A 19,171-nucleotide genomic window follows, 5' to 3' on the forward strand; every position below is an offset into this window, starting at 1 on the left:
TATTACTTATGAAGTACAATCAAAAAGTTCAGGGCCTGAACTAATATTTGCAAAATGATGAAGCTTACCAGTAAGAAATTCTTGGAAAGCACTGAACATGCAGGGGCATTGACATAATGCAAATGCCAATTCCTTGAAAGTCCACTTTTCTGGCCATTTTCTCCAAACAGCATCAAGCACTCACCATAGAACTGTTTTGTAGTATTCTGGTTCACTGTTTGACCATGCAGTACAAATTCATAATGATTAGGTCAACGTATGAGCCAAAAAACATGATAAGCCTAATCTTCATGTTTGATCAGGATTGTCTTGATTTTTTGGGCCTTGGAAAAGATGGTGTCTTCCATTGAGAGAACTGCACCTTTATTTCTGGTCATAGCCCATGATTTTTCACTAGTAATGATGGAAGAAACAAAGCACATGCCAGGAGCAGCATGTTGACGAAGATCCTAACATGTGAATGCAAAGCTTAAATGTGTTACATTCCCAAATCTTGTGTTAAACTTGAGCAACACGTCATAAGAAATACTAATTTCACTAGCAACTTCACAGATAGTTAAACATCAATCATTCCTGATCAGATTATGTACATAAGTGATCACATTTTTTTTTGGCTGATGCTACATAAGCTCATACAATTGCTTTCTTGCATCACATGCCTCTATTACTATCTTCTCCAAAAGCTGTTTTTTGACATTTTATGGGTTTCTGTTGCACTTTTCTCTAATTTGAAACAAAATTTGATGCAAATTCATTGGTTAGTAAAATCACTCATTTTAAAATACAATGAACATAAAACACTTCTATTCAATGCACACTTATTCAGACTGCAGATGAATAGCTGAATAATGCATTACTATGTCTACATGAGCCACCAAAACCACGTTACAAGTTCAGTTTCTGAATTTTTGATCAAAATATAAACAAATTTACATTTTTAAAGATTTTTATTCATTAATATGTACACAGTGACTTTTATTTGCTGCATAATTTCATTTGCTTGGCAACTGAATCATTTGCTTAGTGCCATTCGTTATTCCAAATATATAGCAAAAAAATTTTAAAAATGTCAGATTATAGATAGTTTATTCACAGACCACGTTAGTTTTATCACAGACCACTTCACTTTCAATGCATGGTAGTTGGAGCGTGGGCAATCATCTCTTGAATAAGATTAAGAAACAAAAACTAGATTAAAATTCAGAACAGAAATAACATTCAATTACGGAAGTAATAAGCATATACTTGGATCCCTCAGGGGTAAACATAAATGAGAACTCAACTTAATATAGGTTAAGAGTGCTAATATGACAGAGGATATATACATCTAGTACTTGCAAATAAATTTAAATGGAAATCTGAACTTGGCCATGACAATGGGCAATAAGCCCAACTAAAGCCTTAGGTATTTCTTTAACCATTTAGTTATTGCAAGAGGTGTTTGAAACACCTCAGTGATTTTTGAAAATTTCCAGCAACGATATGTAGTATCCAAACTAGAAACTTTCAGTACTTTTCAGAAAAATTTCTTACCTTTAAGCATAAATTGTGGCAATTCTGAGAAAGGATACAGATTTAGCTTGAACAAAATTATATCTGGTCAAAAACAGACACTTGATATGAAGACTTGGAGGAACAATTTTCTATATATCCCTTAACCCTTGCAGTCCTATACTGCTGCAGCTGCAACATTACAAAATTCTGCTTTCCATCCAATGTTCTGTTGGCCACAACAGTTGATGTTGCAAATTATGAAATTTATTTTCTGCTATGCTGCCATAATTACTGCACTACTATCTATTTATATTATTATACCATATTTTGAAAAGGCTACTACTAATTCAACAAAACCAGGCTTTATTTCAGTTTAAGGATCATGTTTAATCTCATCCAAAGACTGCTTTTCAGTATTGAAAGTACTGTGAAACTTTTTGTATGAGATAGTGGAGGAAGTTGGTTTTTTTGGTTTTTAAGAGTCTCAGTTGTGAACAGTTTCATCCTGATAAAGGTGGCAGACCCATATCAAAAGAACCTTTTGGAACCTTCTTTCCAAAGTAAGCACTTTGGAAAGAAGTTGCTTGTTGAACTAATAGGTGATTTCCATTCTTTCTGGAAAAAGGCTATTAATACAGAAGACGGACTGAATGTCTGTTCTTATTTTGTGATTCAGATGAGAAACCAAATAAGAAGAAAGTGTGTGTGCATTATGTAGTGACAAAAATGTTAGAAGCAGGAGAAAAGAAACAGTTTAGTATTGTGAGACAACCTCCTGAAAACCTTGTTTGCAGGATTTTGACAGTTCCAAGAAATGCCACACAATAAAATCTTATCTTACGAGATGTAACAGGGATTCCCTTTATTTTTTGCTATAGGATGGCTTTTTTCGACCAACTCTCCTAGTCCAATGCATTAACGATTAATTTGTAACAACGATATGATATTTATAAAATTATTAAACATCTTCCCCGCTGTCAGAACAGTAACGGGTTAACACCATGGTATCACTATCGGACATTCAACTCAACTCTGGGCTCCAAACACTATCCCCCTGCCAGTAAGGAAAATATCACGTCCAAACATTAAAACTAAATTTAAAATTTTAAATTAAATTATTATTTTTTTTTTAAATTGTGTAAAAAAGCTTAACTGCATACAGAGCAATATTCTCTTCCTTAGTCCTAGTTGGACTAAGGCTTTTTGAAACTACATGTTCACAGGAATAGGAGCAAACCAAAAAGTTAACCTGAAGAATTTGTCTTATGTAGTACTTTTTTGTTCTTCATGCATGCGCATAAATGACCAATCATTGGATAGTAGAAATGGTCTATGAATATTTATTGAATTTATGCATAACTTCATCTCGAGGGTTTCCGCAATAAGTAGTTTATAGTAATTATGCTGGATATTTATTATTTTTGCTTTGTTAAAACCGAATACATGTTCGTTTATTGCATGAAACGATAGTTCCGATGCATTTGATTGGCCCGCCTGGACTGAAGCTCCGTGTTGTTTTGCTCGACTCTGAACCACCCCCATGGTAGAACCTACACAAAACACATTGCAAAAAAACTGCGATGCAGTTTATGTAGGTTTTACCATGGGGGTGGTTCAGAGTCAAGCAAAACAACATGAAGCTTCAGTCCAGGCAGGCCAATCAAATGCATTGGAACTATCGTTTCATGCAATAAATGAACAACATGTATTCGGTTTTAACGAAGCAAAAATAATAAATATCCAGCATAATTACTATAAATTACTTATTGCGAAAACCCTCGAGATTAAGTTATGCATAAATTTCAATTAATATTCATAGACCATTTCTACTATCCAATGATTGGTCATTTATGCGCATGCGTGAAGAACAAAAAAAGTACTACATAAGACATAAGACAAATTCTTCTGGTTAATTTTTTGGTTTGTTCTTATTCCTGTGAACACATCGTTTCGAAAAGCCTTAGTCCAACTTAAGAAAGGAAGAAAATATTGCTTTATATGCAGTTAAGCTTTTTTACACCATTTTTTTAAAAAAAATTTAATTTTAATTTTAAATTTAGTTTTAATGTTTGGACGTGATGTTTTCCTTACTGGCAGGGGGGGTAGTGTTTGGAGCCTGGAGTTGGTTGGACGTCCAATAGTGATACCATGGGAGTGACCTGCTGCTGTTCTGACAGTGGGGAAGATGTTTAATAATTTTATAAATATCATATCATTGTTACAAATTAATCGTTAACACGTTGGACTGGGAGAGTTGGTTGAAACAAGCCATCCTATAGCAAAAAATAATGGTAATCCCTGTTGCATCTCATAAGATAATGGAACATAGGAATAACTGAACATTTAATAGCTCTCTATTGTCAAAATAAAATCTTATAAAAAATTAACATTTAAAATGTCTGAAGAGTTTATAAAATGTTTTATTATGCACTTTTTATATATCATGTAAACCCAAAAATAAATAATTTTTGAACATCACATTTCAGGTAGTTTTTTTTTTTTTTTTTAATTTTGCAGCTGGATTGCATTGGAAAGACAGTGAAAATAATTTTGGACTGCAAAGGCTTCAGCTTTTTGATTTAACATTATACAATGTACCATTATCTAATGTACTGTATATAAGATTAGATAACATACCATTCTACCATGAAGCGTCCGTAACCGAGTGGTCAGGAGCAGGAGTGCAGTAGCACACGCTCTTTGAGTAGATCAGGGTTAAAGATCCTGACTGCTGCTATGCATACTGTGCACTCGCACAGCATGCATGGCAGATTATGGCCTATTTCTTTCAATGAGGAGGCTTCCATCCTGTTGTCTGATGGCAGCAGGGGTTTTCCCCCATCTCTGCATTGAATTCCTTGTACGTCTGACACAGAACTCTGTGAAGGTCAGAGATTTAAAAGTGTATGGGGAGTGGAATGTTGTGTACTGTTGTACCTCTGACCATTTAGCCGTTGGGCCCTTAGTGGGACCCAAAGTTGTCCACACTTTTCCACAGGAAGGCAGGTCAGGCACCCAGTAGATTTTTAATAGTACTCTGCCAGGTCCTACCACCTAGTTTCCTAAGATTTCAGTTGTTGTTGTTGTTATTTGGTTTTTAGGAGCATTAGCAACTAAGACCATATTGCTCCGGGGATATGCAGTGGTCATTTCCTGACCTTTCCACATCCTCTGTATTTGGTGGTCATGGGTTTGAACCCCGGTCTAATCAAGAAGCATGTGCTACGCACTGCTGCTCCTGCCCACCTGGCTATGGAGGTTGTTGTTATTTGGTTTTTAGGAGCATTAGCAACTAAGGCCATATTGCTCCGGGATATGCGGTGGTCAATCCCTGATCTTTCCGCATCCTCCATATTTGGTGGTGACGGGTTCGAACCCCGGTCTAATCAAGAAGCGTGTGCTACGCACTGCTGCTCCTTCCCACCTGGCTACGAAGGCGCCTGGCTATGGAGGTGCCTAAAATTTCAGTGGCTAGGGCCTATATATATATATATATATATGTATGTACTTAACTTATTTATACATTATTACTTATTAAATTATGGTACTACTGGGAGCATCAGGTTTGTAGTGACCCCAACCAACCCGCTAATTCAATGTAAATCTAGCTCTGGTATGGATAGCCTTATATATAAAAACAACAAATTAATGTAAATTTAAAGAAGATTAGAGAAAGCTGGAGAAAATTATCAAAATTTAGTGAAAATTAACATTCTCATTTGAAAATTAACAATAGCATCCAATTTTTCCAGCTTTCTCTAATCTTCTTTAAATTTACATTAATTTGTTGTTTTTATATGTATCTATGTTATATATTTTTATATAAGGCTATTCGTACCAGGGCTAGATTTACATTTAACTAGCAGGTTGGTTGGGGTCACTACAAACCTGATGCTCCCAAGTAGTACCATAATTTAATAAGTAATAATGTATAAATAAGTTAAGTACATATATAACCCATGTATATATAATGTCTAATTGTCACAGGACAATAGCATTAACGTAGGAGCCAATACCCTCATTTACACTATTTAATATTTAAATCTAAATGTCATTAGACATAATTCCAATATATATATAAAAAAGCTGGATATTAGGTTAAGGCCGAATTGGAGTTTAAAGTTAGGGTAGAGTTAAATTTAGATGCTAAGTTAAGTTTAATTTAGATTAAGAGCAAGCATGATGGTTGGGTAAATTAGAGTAGGAAAGAAGACTGAAGGCTGGGGAGAAACAGATAGAAGTATGGGGATGATAGGGAAGGCAGCCCCAGAAATATCAGTGTGGATAAGCCCCACTGGGGAGAGGGGAATGGGAATAAAGGTACCATGCAAGGGAGTGCGATACAGATTGCCAGATGCTGCTGGCAGCAGAACTGCATGTTGCCAGCTGGGGGGGGGGGGAGGAACACTCATTTACTTCATTCATAATCCACATTTTCATTCTACTTGCATTCTATTTTTATAGTAATTTTTTTTTGTTAGGTTATATATATATCTTTTTTTCCACAAACACCAGGGGAGGGATGCAATGCCGTGTAGTGTAAATTTAAATACTAATGCATAATAATTAAATTAAATAAGTAAGAATATAAAAGATTAAAATTAGGGTTAGTGTGTTCCAGAGACACCATCATATCATACTTAACTGTAACATTTATGGTTTGTGTTCTTTCTCTCCCACACTTATGCTCTCATTCATTTGTTTGACTCTTACTTTCTGCACTGCACTCTTTGGGCACCTCAACTTACTGTTATTCTTCAGTTGTGGTGCAGGCCTAACCAAAAATTTTTGCAGGCCAGGGGAGAATGCAGTGATAGAATTTGTGTTGTTAGTAAATGTTTGTTAGTACAGGTAGTTCCCGCTTTACAAGTTCCCGGGTTTACGAGTTTTTTTTTTTTTTTTTTTTTTCAAGTATCAAGTATCAACAAAATCGAAAATATGAACATTAATTGCAAAAAATGAATGTGAACATTCATAAATATTGCATTTCAAACCTCGCGCGTAGCTATATGATAAAGTGTACGTAAAGCGTATGATAAAGTGTACGTAAAGCGTATGATAAAGTGTACGTAAAGCGTATGATAAAGCTTTATGATATTAATCAGTGTTCCAGAGACACCATCATATCGTGAAAATATTGTAATGTGAACCCAATAACACATTGTTTTTTGGTAATTCGTTCCACAACCTCGGAAGTTGAAATTTTTCGCTATATAACTCTCCGAAAGGCCGTTTTTATAGTGTAAATTGTATTAGTTACCAATTCAAATCATTAAAATGCACTACACTTTCATCGTTATCATATGTTCTGTTATAAGAACCAATTTTGAAGAGCTTTGTGATATTTTTCTAAAGCACATTTCTGGAGGTCATGACCATAAAACAATACAAACAATTTGCACTTTCCGGTTTATTGGGCTTTTTTGTTAGTGCAATCAATTACAAACGGGTCGTAAACTTGAGGTTATTGCATTTGCAAAAATACCGATAGCCGGAATTGTGTGGTTCTTTGCGTTATTATGGTCAAATGTGTTTCCCTTTTACTGAAATTTTCAATCGCATAAAAAACATAAATAAATTTTCAGAATATTCTCTTCTTTCCTTTTTTTTTTTTTTTAAGCTTCGTAAACTTGTTACTACGTGCAAATCATGTTAGTTGCAATTTGTGCATTCCGTTAAAAAATGCTTATGCATGCTATTGAAATTTATAAAGAAAAGAGAAGATTATCTTGGAAATAAATGCCTCTTGAAGCATTTCTGAAGACGATGACTCCTTGTGCAACAAATCAACAAGTGCTGAGCCAATAATAAGCGATCAACAAGTGTGCATTTAGTCGATGATGGTGAAGAATAAACATTCTTAACATTTGTAAGTCATAAATAATTTCTCTATTATTTCTCTATTATCTTGAAGCATTTATGAAGAAGACAACTCCTTGTGCAACAAATCAATGAGTGCCGAGCCAATAATGGGTGATCAATGAGTGTGCATTTAGTCGATGATGGTGAAGAATTAACATTCTTAACATTTGTAAGTCATAAATAATTTCTCTCTTATTATAATTTGCTTGATTTTAAATGCTGTTTTCATTTTTTTGGATAAATCAATCATTGTTTAAACATAAATTAATTAGCTAACTAATTTCATTGTTGAGAACGTAACCCCTATTTTTAACATTATGTCTATGTGGAATAAATTCTAGCTTTACAAGTTTTCGCTTTAAGAGCGCACGCTAGGAACAAATTAACTCATTAAGTCGGGAACTACCCATATATATATAAAGTAATGTACGTTATTATTAACTCTGCATTCTTTCTGCCAATTACATTTGCTCTTTCACTCATTCCCATTCACCATAACACTCGTTCACTCTCTCTTTCACCAAAACTGACATTTATTCCCTTTTACCATAATTCCTAATTCACTCAGTGCCCAGCCCATTCATTCTGTCTTTCATTCTCATTCATTCTTCTTTCATCCTACATTGCATCCCCTTGCTACTATCTTACTAATATTTTTCAGCTAATCTGCTCCCCTGGGTGCCTGCTGTACATCTTCCTCCCTCCCACATGGTTATTTGGTGTGGGACCCCTGGTTTCTACACATGGCAGGGTAGTCCTGCGGGGTACCCAGGTCAATCTGGTTTTGTCATGTCAGATTTCTGTCAGGGCACAGAGTATTGCTATCCTGACAGTTAAGTCATTGTCTGGGCATTGTGGGAGACGTGGGCAGTTTTAACTATTGATTATTGTTTAATTGCTGGGGAGGACTGAATTGCCCTTCTTTGGATAGTTCTGCGCATTTTGAATACTTTCTATGTGAAGGTTGTAAAGACTTCATAATGTTCCTCTTCTGTGATGAGATGTTCTTCTCCCCTGAGAAGGGGGTGAAACTGTGCTATTAGCTGTGTTCTGGGGGGGGGTGTCATAAATTATACATTTATATAGAATGAGTGCCCAGTCTTCACTCTCACCACAGGTGCAGTTTGGGTCATCGGTCATCCCCAAGGAGGTTAGTTTCACCTTTAGGGAGCCGTGACCTGTCAATATAAATGTTGTAAAAAGTTCAGAGGCATACCACTTAGGTGGCTTTGGGCTAACCACTGCCACCCATGGTAGAAACCTTTTGGTAACCAGACCTTTGGTTTCCTGCTCCCAACTTGTTTGCCATAGTTCATGGAGCTTTGTGGCTATTCTTTTTCTTTCAGCCTTGATGGTGTTGGCTGTGTCAAGAGCTATCCCCAGAAAATGTGTGGGTATTCCCTTTTTAAGTCTATAATACAAACCTCTTTTGGCTACTTCCAGGTAAAGTGGGAGAGCTCTGGCCAGCAAATGTAGTGCAGGTGTGCTAATTGTGTGATATGCTCTGGTAATAGTGAGAAGTAATAAGAAACTGTACGGGGAAATAGAGTGGGCCAGTAAATCAGAGAGTCTTATAATGGGGGATTTTAATTTCCCAGATATTGACTGGAATTTGGGGGCTGGTCACTCACACACTAGCAAGGCTTTTGTGGATTTATTGGATGATTGTTTTCGACATCAGCATGTTCAGAAGGCAACTAGAGGGAGTAATACTCTTGATTTGATTATCAGTAGTGATTCTTCATGCATTAAGAATCTGCAGGTAAATGAACCACTAGGTGGCAGTGATCACAGTGTGCTGAAGTGGGATTTACTCAAAGAGGTAACTACCATTAGGGGTAAAGGGAAGGGTTATTGCTTTCGTAAAGGTGACTACGATGGACTGAGACAGTATTTAAATTCTATACAGTGGGACCAACTGATGATGTTACCAACAGCAAATTCAAAATGGGAAGCATTCAAAGAACTTATCTTGGAAGCTACTAGGCTTTACATACCAACTAAGAAATATTGTTCAAGGTTTAGGCCTAAGTGGATGTCAGATGAACTAATGAGACATATGGCAGAGAAGAAAAATGCATGGGATACATACAAATTAACACGTGACACAGAAGCCTATGATAGATACAAGTTGATCTGTAACCAAGTTACAAAGGAGGTTAGGCAGGCGAAGGCAGATTACGAGAAATCTTTGGCAAGGGATGCAAAGAAAAACAGCAAAGAGTTCTTTACTTATGTAAACTCTAGAAGGAAGGGGATGAATCAGATTGGTCCACTTGATATTGATGGGTCAACTGTTGATGATCCTGCTCAGGTAGCTAACAAACTGAATGAATATTTTGCATCGACATTCACACATGAGGAGTTATTCAGCGAGGGGAATGCCAGAGGTGTATTCAACTCTGGCAGTAAGCTAGAGAATCTTGTAATAACTGAGAGTAAAGTGGAGGAGAAATTGTTGAAGATAAATACAAGAAAGGCACCTGGGGTGGATGGGATCTATCCAGTTATATTAAAGGAGGCAGCAAAGGAAGTAAGCAAACCCTTAGCCATAATTATGAGAGCTTCCTTGGACTCGGGGGAAGTACCCGTGGACTGGAGATGTGCAAATGTGACTCCAATTCACAAAGGAGGATCAAAGGGCGACACAAGTAATTATAGACCTGTTAGTTTAACTTCTGTTCCTGGAAAATTAATGGAGGCACTGGTTAAAGAAGCACTGCAGGATCATCTAGACAAGACTTCAGTTATAGCTCGGACACAGCATGGTTTTCTTAAGGGGAAGTCTTGCCTGACCAATTTGATTGGATACTATGATGCAGTCACAAAAGAACTGGATGCAGGGAATAACTTTGATATTATATACTTGGATCTTAGAAAGGCTTTTGATACTGTTGCACATGGAAGACTGCTGCACAAATTGGAGCAGTGTGGCATTGGAGGCAAATTGCTGCTATGGATAAAGGGGTGGTTGAGGGGGAGAAGACAGAGAGTGGTAATCAATGGACACTGCTCATCTTGGACTAATGTTATTAGTGGAGTCCCTCAGGGTTCAGTATTGGGTCCATTATTGTTTTCTGTATTTATAAATGATATTGATGATGGTATATCAAGCTTAATATCCAAGTTTGCAGACGATATGAAGGTTGGCAGGGTTGTCAAGGACACTACTGACACTATGCTACTGCAACGGGATCTGGAAAGGTTGAGCAGATGGGCTGAGAGGTGGCAAATGAAGTTTAACATTGACAAATGTAAAGTACTACATATGGGAAACAGCAACCCCAGAGCAACGTATCAACTCTGTGGTACTACACTGACAGTGGTAGAGAATGAAAGGGACCTGGGGGTGGTTGTGCAGGCAGATATGAAGTTTTCTGAGCAGTGCAGACGGGCTGCAAGAGTAGCTCATAGTGTATTGTCGATGATATATAGGAATTTTTCTAGCAGGGATAAGGAGGTGATTATTCCATTGTATAAGGCAATGGTCAGACCACACCTAGAATACTGTATACAGGTCTGGAGGCCTCATTTCAAGAAGGATGTAGAGATTCTGAAACGAGTACAGAGAAGGGCAACAAGATTAGTGAATGGAACAAAGGGGTGCTCTTACGAAGAAAGGCTTAAGTTTTGCAAATTACAGTGTCTGGAGACTAGGCACTGGCGAGGTGATCTGATAGAGGTGTATAAAGCCTTGAATGGCTTGAGCATGCTCAATGCTGATTGGATTCTTCCTCTTGCTCAGAATAATCACCTGAGAGGGTATAAATTCAAATTGAGAAAAGACAGATGTAGGATAGACGTGAGGAAATTTGCCTTTAGCCAGCGGGTGGTTGGTTGGTGGAATAGACTTCCATCCCTTGTCGTGGAAGTTGATAGCCTAAATAAGTTTAAGGCTCAGCTGGACAGGTATTTCGAACAAACAGAGGGGTGAAGTGGAAGTGGTTATTTTTTATTTATTTTTTTTTTATTTATTTTTTTAATTTTTTTTTTTTGGCTGATGCTGCATAAGCTTGCTTTCTTGCATCAAATGCCTCTACTAATGCTAATGCTAATGCTAATGCTAAAGTATTGTCCTTTGTATTGATTCTAATTTATTCTTGTTTCTTACTCTGGCTGAACAGGTTGTTATGTTGTTGTTATTTTGGTTTTAGGAGCATTAGCAACTAAGGCCATATTGCTCCGGGGATATGCAGTGGTCATTCCCTGACCTTTCCGCATCCTCCGTATTTGGTGGTCACGGGCTCGAACCCCGGTCTAATCAAGAAGCGTGTTCTACACACTGCTGCTCCTGCCCACCTGGCTACGGAGGCTCCGCTGAGCAGGTGAACCATACACTGGCTCCATAGGTGATAACAGGTAGGGACATTGCATGGTATATGACTGCCAGGGTCTTTCTTTTGAGTCCCCAGTCTGCCCAACTGATCCTGGCAATCATACCTGCATAATTTCTTACTTTCTTCGCCAAGTAGGTCAAATGGGAATAACTTTGAATCGAAGACTACTCTAAGATATTTTAGTTCTGTTACCATTTTTATAGTGGTTGTATTAATTTTTATTGGTGGACGTGTTCTTATGTCCAAATTGCCTTTTAGAAGTCTTTGTTTGGTTTTGTCAGGTGATATTTTCAGCACGTGCATTTGTGCCCACTCCTGCATCTGTAAGAGGGCAGCATTTGATCTTTGCTCTACAACTACTCATGTGTTACCTTTTACAAGGAAAATCATGTCATCTGCAAAGGCCAGGCTTTCCACAGGGCCCAGATCCAAGGCCAGAAATTCATCCAGAACAATGGTCCAGAAGAAAGGGCCAAGGAGTGAACCCTGCAGGCAGCCTTTATTCACAGGGCATGTCAATTCCCAGAACCTTGTGCATACTGAGACACTTCTGTCTGTAAGGTAGCTGTTTATTACCTTATAGAGGTTTTGTGGGGCATTTGCCTGGCAGAGGACCTGCCAGGGTCCTCTGGACCACCAGAATAGTCAAATGCCCCAGAAAAGTCAGCCAGCATATATTTCTCCTCTGAGTTTGTCAAAACTGTTGTCAGTTGGTGGTGCATGGCATCCTCCACAGAGTTGCCCTGCTTAAAACCATAGGTTTTGAGAGATATGTGTAATTACAATTGTTAGCCAAATACATAATTCCAATAAAACACAACCATTTAGTTGGTCATTCTTGTTCACATCATTCCAACTGGATATTCTGTGCACCATAGGGAGGAGAGGAATTCATCTCTATCTAGATTCAAACTTTTCTGAAATGACACATTTTAAATTAATAGTTCTGGCCATCCAACTAACAAAGCAAAACTGCTTTAGTTTTCCTGTACACTTTGCCTACAAAAGCATGTAAAAATTTGATAAATTATTATCTATATGCATTTTTTTAGATTTTATGTGAATATCATTAAGACTGCAACTAATGGTGATTTTAGTTATTCCATTAAAAAATAAGCTTTTTAAAATTAATATTACTTACTTTTCTCATAATTAGAAGAACCAGCTTCCTGAGAACATCTTCTACTACACTGCAACAAACAAAATTCAGTCTAATTTATCTGGTATAAATTTATTAGCAAATACACACACAAACACACATACTCACCAGATGTTCTGTAATGATTTCAATTAATATTTTTTCCCTAGGGAAAAATATTAATTTATGAACCAATGGTTCACAAATTACAGCCTTCTAAAAATGAATCAGAAAAGAGACATCTTTTCTGATTCATTTTTAGCTTACATAATCAGAAAAGAGACATCTGCTTTTCACACATTTTGAGAGTCGGCAAAAAATCAAGAACTGAGAATATGGCCCTGAAAAACATTAGACACCAACAAAGTGCTCCTGACATAGAAAATTTCAATCAACAGTGCCACACTTTTTAAAGCAATCTCAAAAATTTCTTCAATAATTAAGGTTAAATAATTCTGCACTTTGTTACAATAAACTGTTTTAGTTTATTTGTAACAAAATTTAGTTTAAGCCTGGAAGTAGATATTTTCTGCCAGGCTAATTAAAACAGTTTAATTATCATCATCTTCTGTTTCTCAATGCTGTGACATCCAATACTATAAAAACTTATAGCAAAACACTTATCAATACGGTGCAACCTTGATATAACATGAACATTACAGGACAACTTTGATTACACCTGCATTATAAGCAAAGCGCATTATAGCTGAAAATAAAATTTATCCAGTTTTTCCCAATTTCTTATCATGAATACGCATTTAACTAAAAGCCGACCTATTAAGCAAGCATTTTTATATAAGCAAATTTCATTTTGCTTATATATAAATTATTATAAATTATAATTAATTTTGCTTATATAAAAATTATTATAAATTATAATTAATTTTGCTTATATAAAAATTATTATAAATTATAATTAATTTTGCTTATATATAAATTGTTTTCTAGTTTTAATTATTTTGCTGCCAGTGGATGAAACAGATTAAGCATTTTAACTAGGAAAAGCACTGTTACTGTAGTTTTTTTTCTATAATGCTGTACTTTAAAATAAAAACATTAAACAAATTCTTCATTTACTTAAAAAATAAATTTTTAAAGCTGTCAAGATAACAATCCAATACTTCCAAATGAGGCATATTTACAAGAAATCTAATTTATGGTAGAATGCATAAATAGGAAACAAGGAACAACTTGGCTACATAATCTAATGACCACCACAGCTGAGTAGTTATGTGTGAGGGTACAAAAAAAAAGGCTTTTTTTTTTTTTGAGTAGGTGAAAACCAACATCCCGAAATCGTTTCATTTCATAGTCACCCTCCCTCAATGATATACAACTTTGTTTAAAAACAACAAAAGTAAATTTTACATTACTGCAGCATAATTATGGAGAACACTTAACTGCAGTCAGCAGTAGCAACTTATAAAAATATATAAACTGTTTGTCATGTGCACACTTTCCATTATACTTTCAACAGTTTTTGCCATCCATTCAAAATGTGATTTCATCCTTGAAAAGAATTTCATATACTTTCATGCTGCTTGCAAAAATTTATAACCGAATATATCAAAGGTGACAAATATGGTAGCTTGTTTCCCTCTCAGAGGAAATTGTTTAGGTTTGATGTTGTTGTTTGTTAGTTTGTTATTTGGTTTTTAGGAGCATTAGCAACTAAGGCCATATTGCTCCAGGAATATGCGGTGGTCATTCCCTGACCTTTTCACATTCTCCGTATTTGGTGGTGACGGACTCGAACCCTGGTCTAATCAAGAAGCGTGTGCTACGCACTGCTGCTCCTTCCCACCTGGCTACGAAGGTGCCATTTAGGTTTTAAAGTGTCTAATGTACAGTTGACATTTCAGTGATGTATTTTTCACTGTATCTCTAACTGAGGAGAGAAACTACTGTTGTTTATAAAAGTTTAATCGTCTAATTGAGGGAATATACTGCAGAATATAATATCTCAGTGGTCTACACTTCAGAAACCATTGCAGTAGCCTGTTCTGCTCTGTGACATAAAGGGTTTGCTTCTACTAGTGTAAAAGCATATCATAAGCCATACACAACTGTAGTATATATGGCATGTTATTATACTGTATGATACAATTATTAATTTGTTAACGATTGTCATAATTTTATAATTAAATGATAACAGGATAGACTGCTTCTACGGGGATGGGATACACTTAAATAGAAAGGGTACAAGAATATTTGCTGATGCTATTGAGGAAGTATTAGGTGATTTGGAAAACTGCCTAGCTTGGGGGAATGCACAGACTAACAGATTAACAATAGCCACAGGTAGAACTGAAAAGTGATTTGTGTACTGCTTCTATTGGAACATGCAGCAGCCCAATAAGCAAGGTACTGGGGATTTCAAAGCCTGCTGTGGGTCATCATAGAACAAGGAAATACTTGAGCTGTGTTAGGGTAACTAAGATTATGAACAGGTTCAAGTATACTTGCATGTACACCAATGCTAGGAGCACAGTATATAAATTTGATGAATTTGAAGTTCTGGCCAAGATATCAAATGCAAACATTGTTGGGATATCAGATATATATGGTGTCACTCAGATATAAGGAATGCAGAATTTGAATATGGGGAGTGCAATGTGTACAAAAAGGATAGAGAGGAGGGGTTATGCTCTTAGTTAAGAAGCACATAAAATCTGAGGCAGTGCATCCAGTTGACATGGGTAGCCAGTGCAATGTTGAGTCAGTTTGGTGTGACATAAGTACTGGGAAAACAAAAAACAAAATTGAAAGTAGGCATGTGTTATAGGTCAAATAATGGTGATGAGTACAATAAACAACCATACAGAGAAATAGAGTGGATGTGTAAATCAGAATGTCTTATAATGGGGTATTTAACTTTCCGGATATTGACTGGAACTTATGATTGGCCACTCACATAGTAGCAAGACTTTTGTGGATTCACTAGATGAATGTTTTCTACAGCAGCATGTTACAGAGGCAACAAGAGAAAGCAATAATACTCTTGACCTGATTATCATCAGTGATTCTTCATGCATTATGAATCTGCAGATAAACGAACCGTTAGATGATAGTGATCACAGTGTATTGATGTGGGATTTACTTAAGGATATAACTATCATCGAGGGTTAAGGGAGTTTTTGCTTTTGTAAAAGAGACTACAGTGGTCTCAGACAGTTTTTAAATCCTGTACAGTGGGACCAACTAATAATGTTACAAACAACAAATTCTAAATGAGAAGCATTCAGGGAAATAATCATAGAAGCTACTAGGCTTTTCTTACCAACTAAGAAAAACAGTTCAAGGCTTAGATTTAAATGGATGTCAGATAAACTGTTGAAATGTGTGGCAGAGAAGAAAAATGCATGGGATGCATATAAATTATCAGGTGATATAGAAGCATATGGTAGATATAAACTAGTCTGTAATCAAATTACAATGGAGGTTAGGAAAGCCAAGGCAGATACAAGAAGTCTCTGGCAAAGAAAACCAAGATAAGCAGCAAAGACTTCTTCACTTATATTAACAGTAAAAGGAAGGGGTTGAATCACATTGGTCCACTTGATGTCGATGGTTTAACTATTGATGATCCTGCTTAGGTCACTAACAAACTGAATAAGTATTTTTCATCTGAGGAATTTTTTAGAAAAGGGAATGCCAGACATTTATTAAGCTCTAAGAAGGAGTTAAATAATTTTGTAATAATTGAAATAAAAGTAAAAGAAATTGTTGAAGTTAAACATAAGAAAGGAACATGGGGTGGATGGGATCTATCCAATCATATTGAAGGAGGTGGCAAAGGAGGTAAGCAAACCCTTAGTCAAAATTCGGAGAGCATCTGTAGGTTCAGGGGGGGGGGTCCCTGTGCACTGAAGTTTGCAAATGTATCTCCAATTCACAAAGGGAGATGAAGGGTGACATAAGTTATTATAGAAATGTTAGCTTAACTTCTGTTCCAGAGAAAATAATGGAGTCAATGGTTTAAGAAGTAATGCAGACCCATATAGACAGGAATGCAGTTATACTGCTGTCACAGCATGGATTTGTTAAGAGGCAATGTTTTCTGACCAATCTAACTGAACACTAACAATCAGGGGAGTTCCTAGGGAATGTGGCTTTTAAAATTTAATTCACATGTGTATGTAAGTTTCAGGTTTTCAGGTGCCACTTCAATGTTGGAGCCCGGGAGCAATGCACCCCTTGCACCCTCTGGACGGCTCACCCCTGATTACGATGCAGTAACGAAAGAACTGAATTCAAAAAATAATTTTGATATCGTATACTTAAATTTCAGAAAAGCCTTTGATACTTTTGCACATAAAAGACTGCTGTACAAATTGGAGCAATGTGGCATTAAGGGCAAGTTACTGCTGTTGATTAAGAGATGGTTTAGTGGGAGAAAACAGAGAGTTGTTATCAATGGACACTACACTTCATGGACTAATGTTATCAGTGGAGTCCCCAAGAATTTGGTGCTGGGCCCATCATTGTTTTCTATATTTATTAATGATTCTGATGAAAGAATACCAGCCTTAATGTCTAAGTTTGCAGATGATACGAAGGTTGACAGCATGGGTAATAACGGTAATGATGGTATACAACACAATCTAGAAAAATTAGATGGTTGGGCTGAGAAATGGCAACTAAGATTTAACATTCACAAATGTGAAGTACCGCATATGGGTAGCAGTAATCCCAGATTAACATACCAACTGTGTGGTACTGCACTCAGGGTAGTGGAAAATGAAAGAGATGTGGGGGTATTTATGCAGTCAGATATGAAATTCTCTGACCAGTGCAAAAAGGATGCAAGGACAGCATATGGAGCTTTGTCAATGATATAAAGGAATTTTTCTAGCAGGGATAAGGAGGCGATTATTCCATTGCATAAGGTAATGGTCAGGTCACATCCTGAGTACTGCATACAGGTCTGGAGGCTTATTTTAAGAAGGATGTAGAGTTGCTGGAGTGGGTACAGAGAAGAGCAGTGAGGTTGCTGAGGGAACAAAGGAGTGCTCTAAGCAAGAAAGGCTTCATTTCTGCAAATTGCAGCATCTGGAGACTAAGGCAATCTGATTGTGGTGCTTAAGGCTTTGAATGGGTTGAGCAAGCTCAGTGCTGACAGGATTCTTCTTCTTGCTCATAGATGTTCTTCTCTCCTGGGAAGAGGGCCAATCTGTGCTATTAGCTGTGTTATGGGGTGTCATAAATTATACATTTATGCACCCTCACATTCGTTGATCATGCTACAAATGTGAGGGTGCATAAATTCAAATTGAGGAAGGATGGTTGCAGAATAGATGTGCAGAAGTTTGTCTTTATCCAACAGGTGGATGATTGCTGGAACAAACTTCCATCTGATGTTGTGAAAGTGGATAGCTTGAATAAATTCAAGGAAGAACTAGCCAAACTATTGGAAGGGATGGATAGATGAAATGTGATTTTTTTTTTTTTTTTTGCTGATGCTGTATAAGCTTGTTTTCTTGAAACATCTACCACCATTAATACTAACACTAATTTGGGTTATTTGTGATCCTGTGGTATGCGTAGATGGTATGCATTGTGAGATCAAACCCATACACTGCCATAAAAATTAATAGACCCTGTTGCATCAGCTGCAGTAGTTTATCAACAGCAATAAAGTTATAAGGAAGTTGGAACTTCTAAGGAATTAAATCAGATCATAGGAATATTTAAAACCAAAATTCATGACTTTAAGTGGTTGCAAGTGTATTCAAAACAAACCAGAACAAAAACAAAACCTCTAGACATATAATGCAGATATAAACTTTTATGAAAATAAACAAATAATTAATTATTACTTATTTATTTTAATAAAACAATTTTGGCCTTTTTTTATAATACCATAACAAATCGGTAATTCAGACTATTCTGGGGAAGGGTTAATCTGAACTAGCAAAATATGTTAATCATATTGTATTAGGACACAAAAATAAAATATTTGTGAAAATATTTATGTTCAGAATAAAATTAAATACAAATAATTCAAATTAAATAGAATGTGAAGAAGAAAATTTATTGCAAACCATAAAGTTTAATTAATGTATGAAATTTCAATAACTACAAATTTAATCAGATGTAGTATAGTCCATTCCCATCTGCATTATCTTTTGTGGAAAAAATCAGAAATACTCTGTTAAGTAAAGGTCCTATTTATTGTCATTTCATTAACTTTGTTCTTCATTTTACTTAGAGCATAAAAATATATATACATTTTTTTTTTTTAATTTCTCATGAATTAGCAAATATAATAACAAATAACAATATTGTGTAATTTCATTTTTTTTATTTTTACATCCTTCTTCACTTACAAATCAGCTTT

The 19,171-nt window shown here is 36.2% G+C and overlaps 1 protein-coding gene across 1 annotated transcript in view; it reads right to left on the reverse strand.

The window, feature by feature from the left end:
* The window catches only part of LOC150082263 (single-stranded DNA-binding protein, mitochondrial-like), a 50,636-nt gene that overhangs the window by 24,487 nt on the left and 6,978 nt on the right, over positions 1-19,171 (reverse strand). The window contains exon 2 of the mRNA XM_090380082.1: positions 12,835-12,883. Within this exon, the coding sequence (XP_090236208.1) occupies positions 12,835-12,883 (49 nt within the window). The remainder of the gene's footprint in view (positions 1-12,834; positions 12,884-19,171) is intronic.

Source organism: Mastigoproctus giganteus, chromosome 8 (genome assembly GCF_048544385.1).
Source record: "Mastigoproctus giganteus isolate SK-2022 chromosome 8, ASM4854438v1, whole genome shotgun sequence".
Lineage (NCBI taxonomy): Eukaryota > Metazoa > Arthropoda > Arachnida > Uropygi > Thelyphonidae > Mastigoproctus > Mastigoproctus giganteus.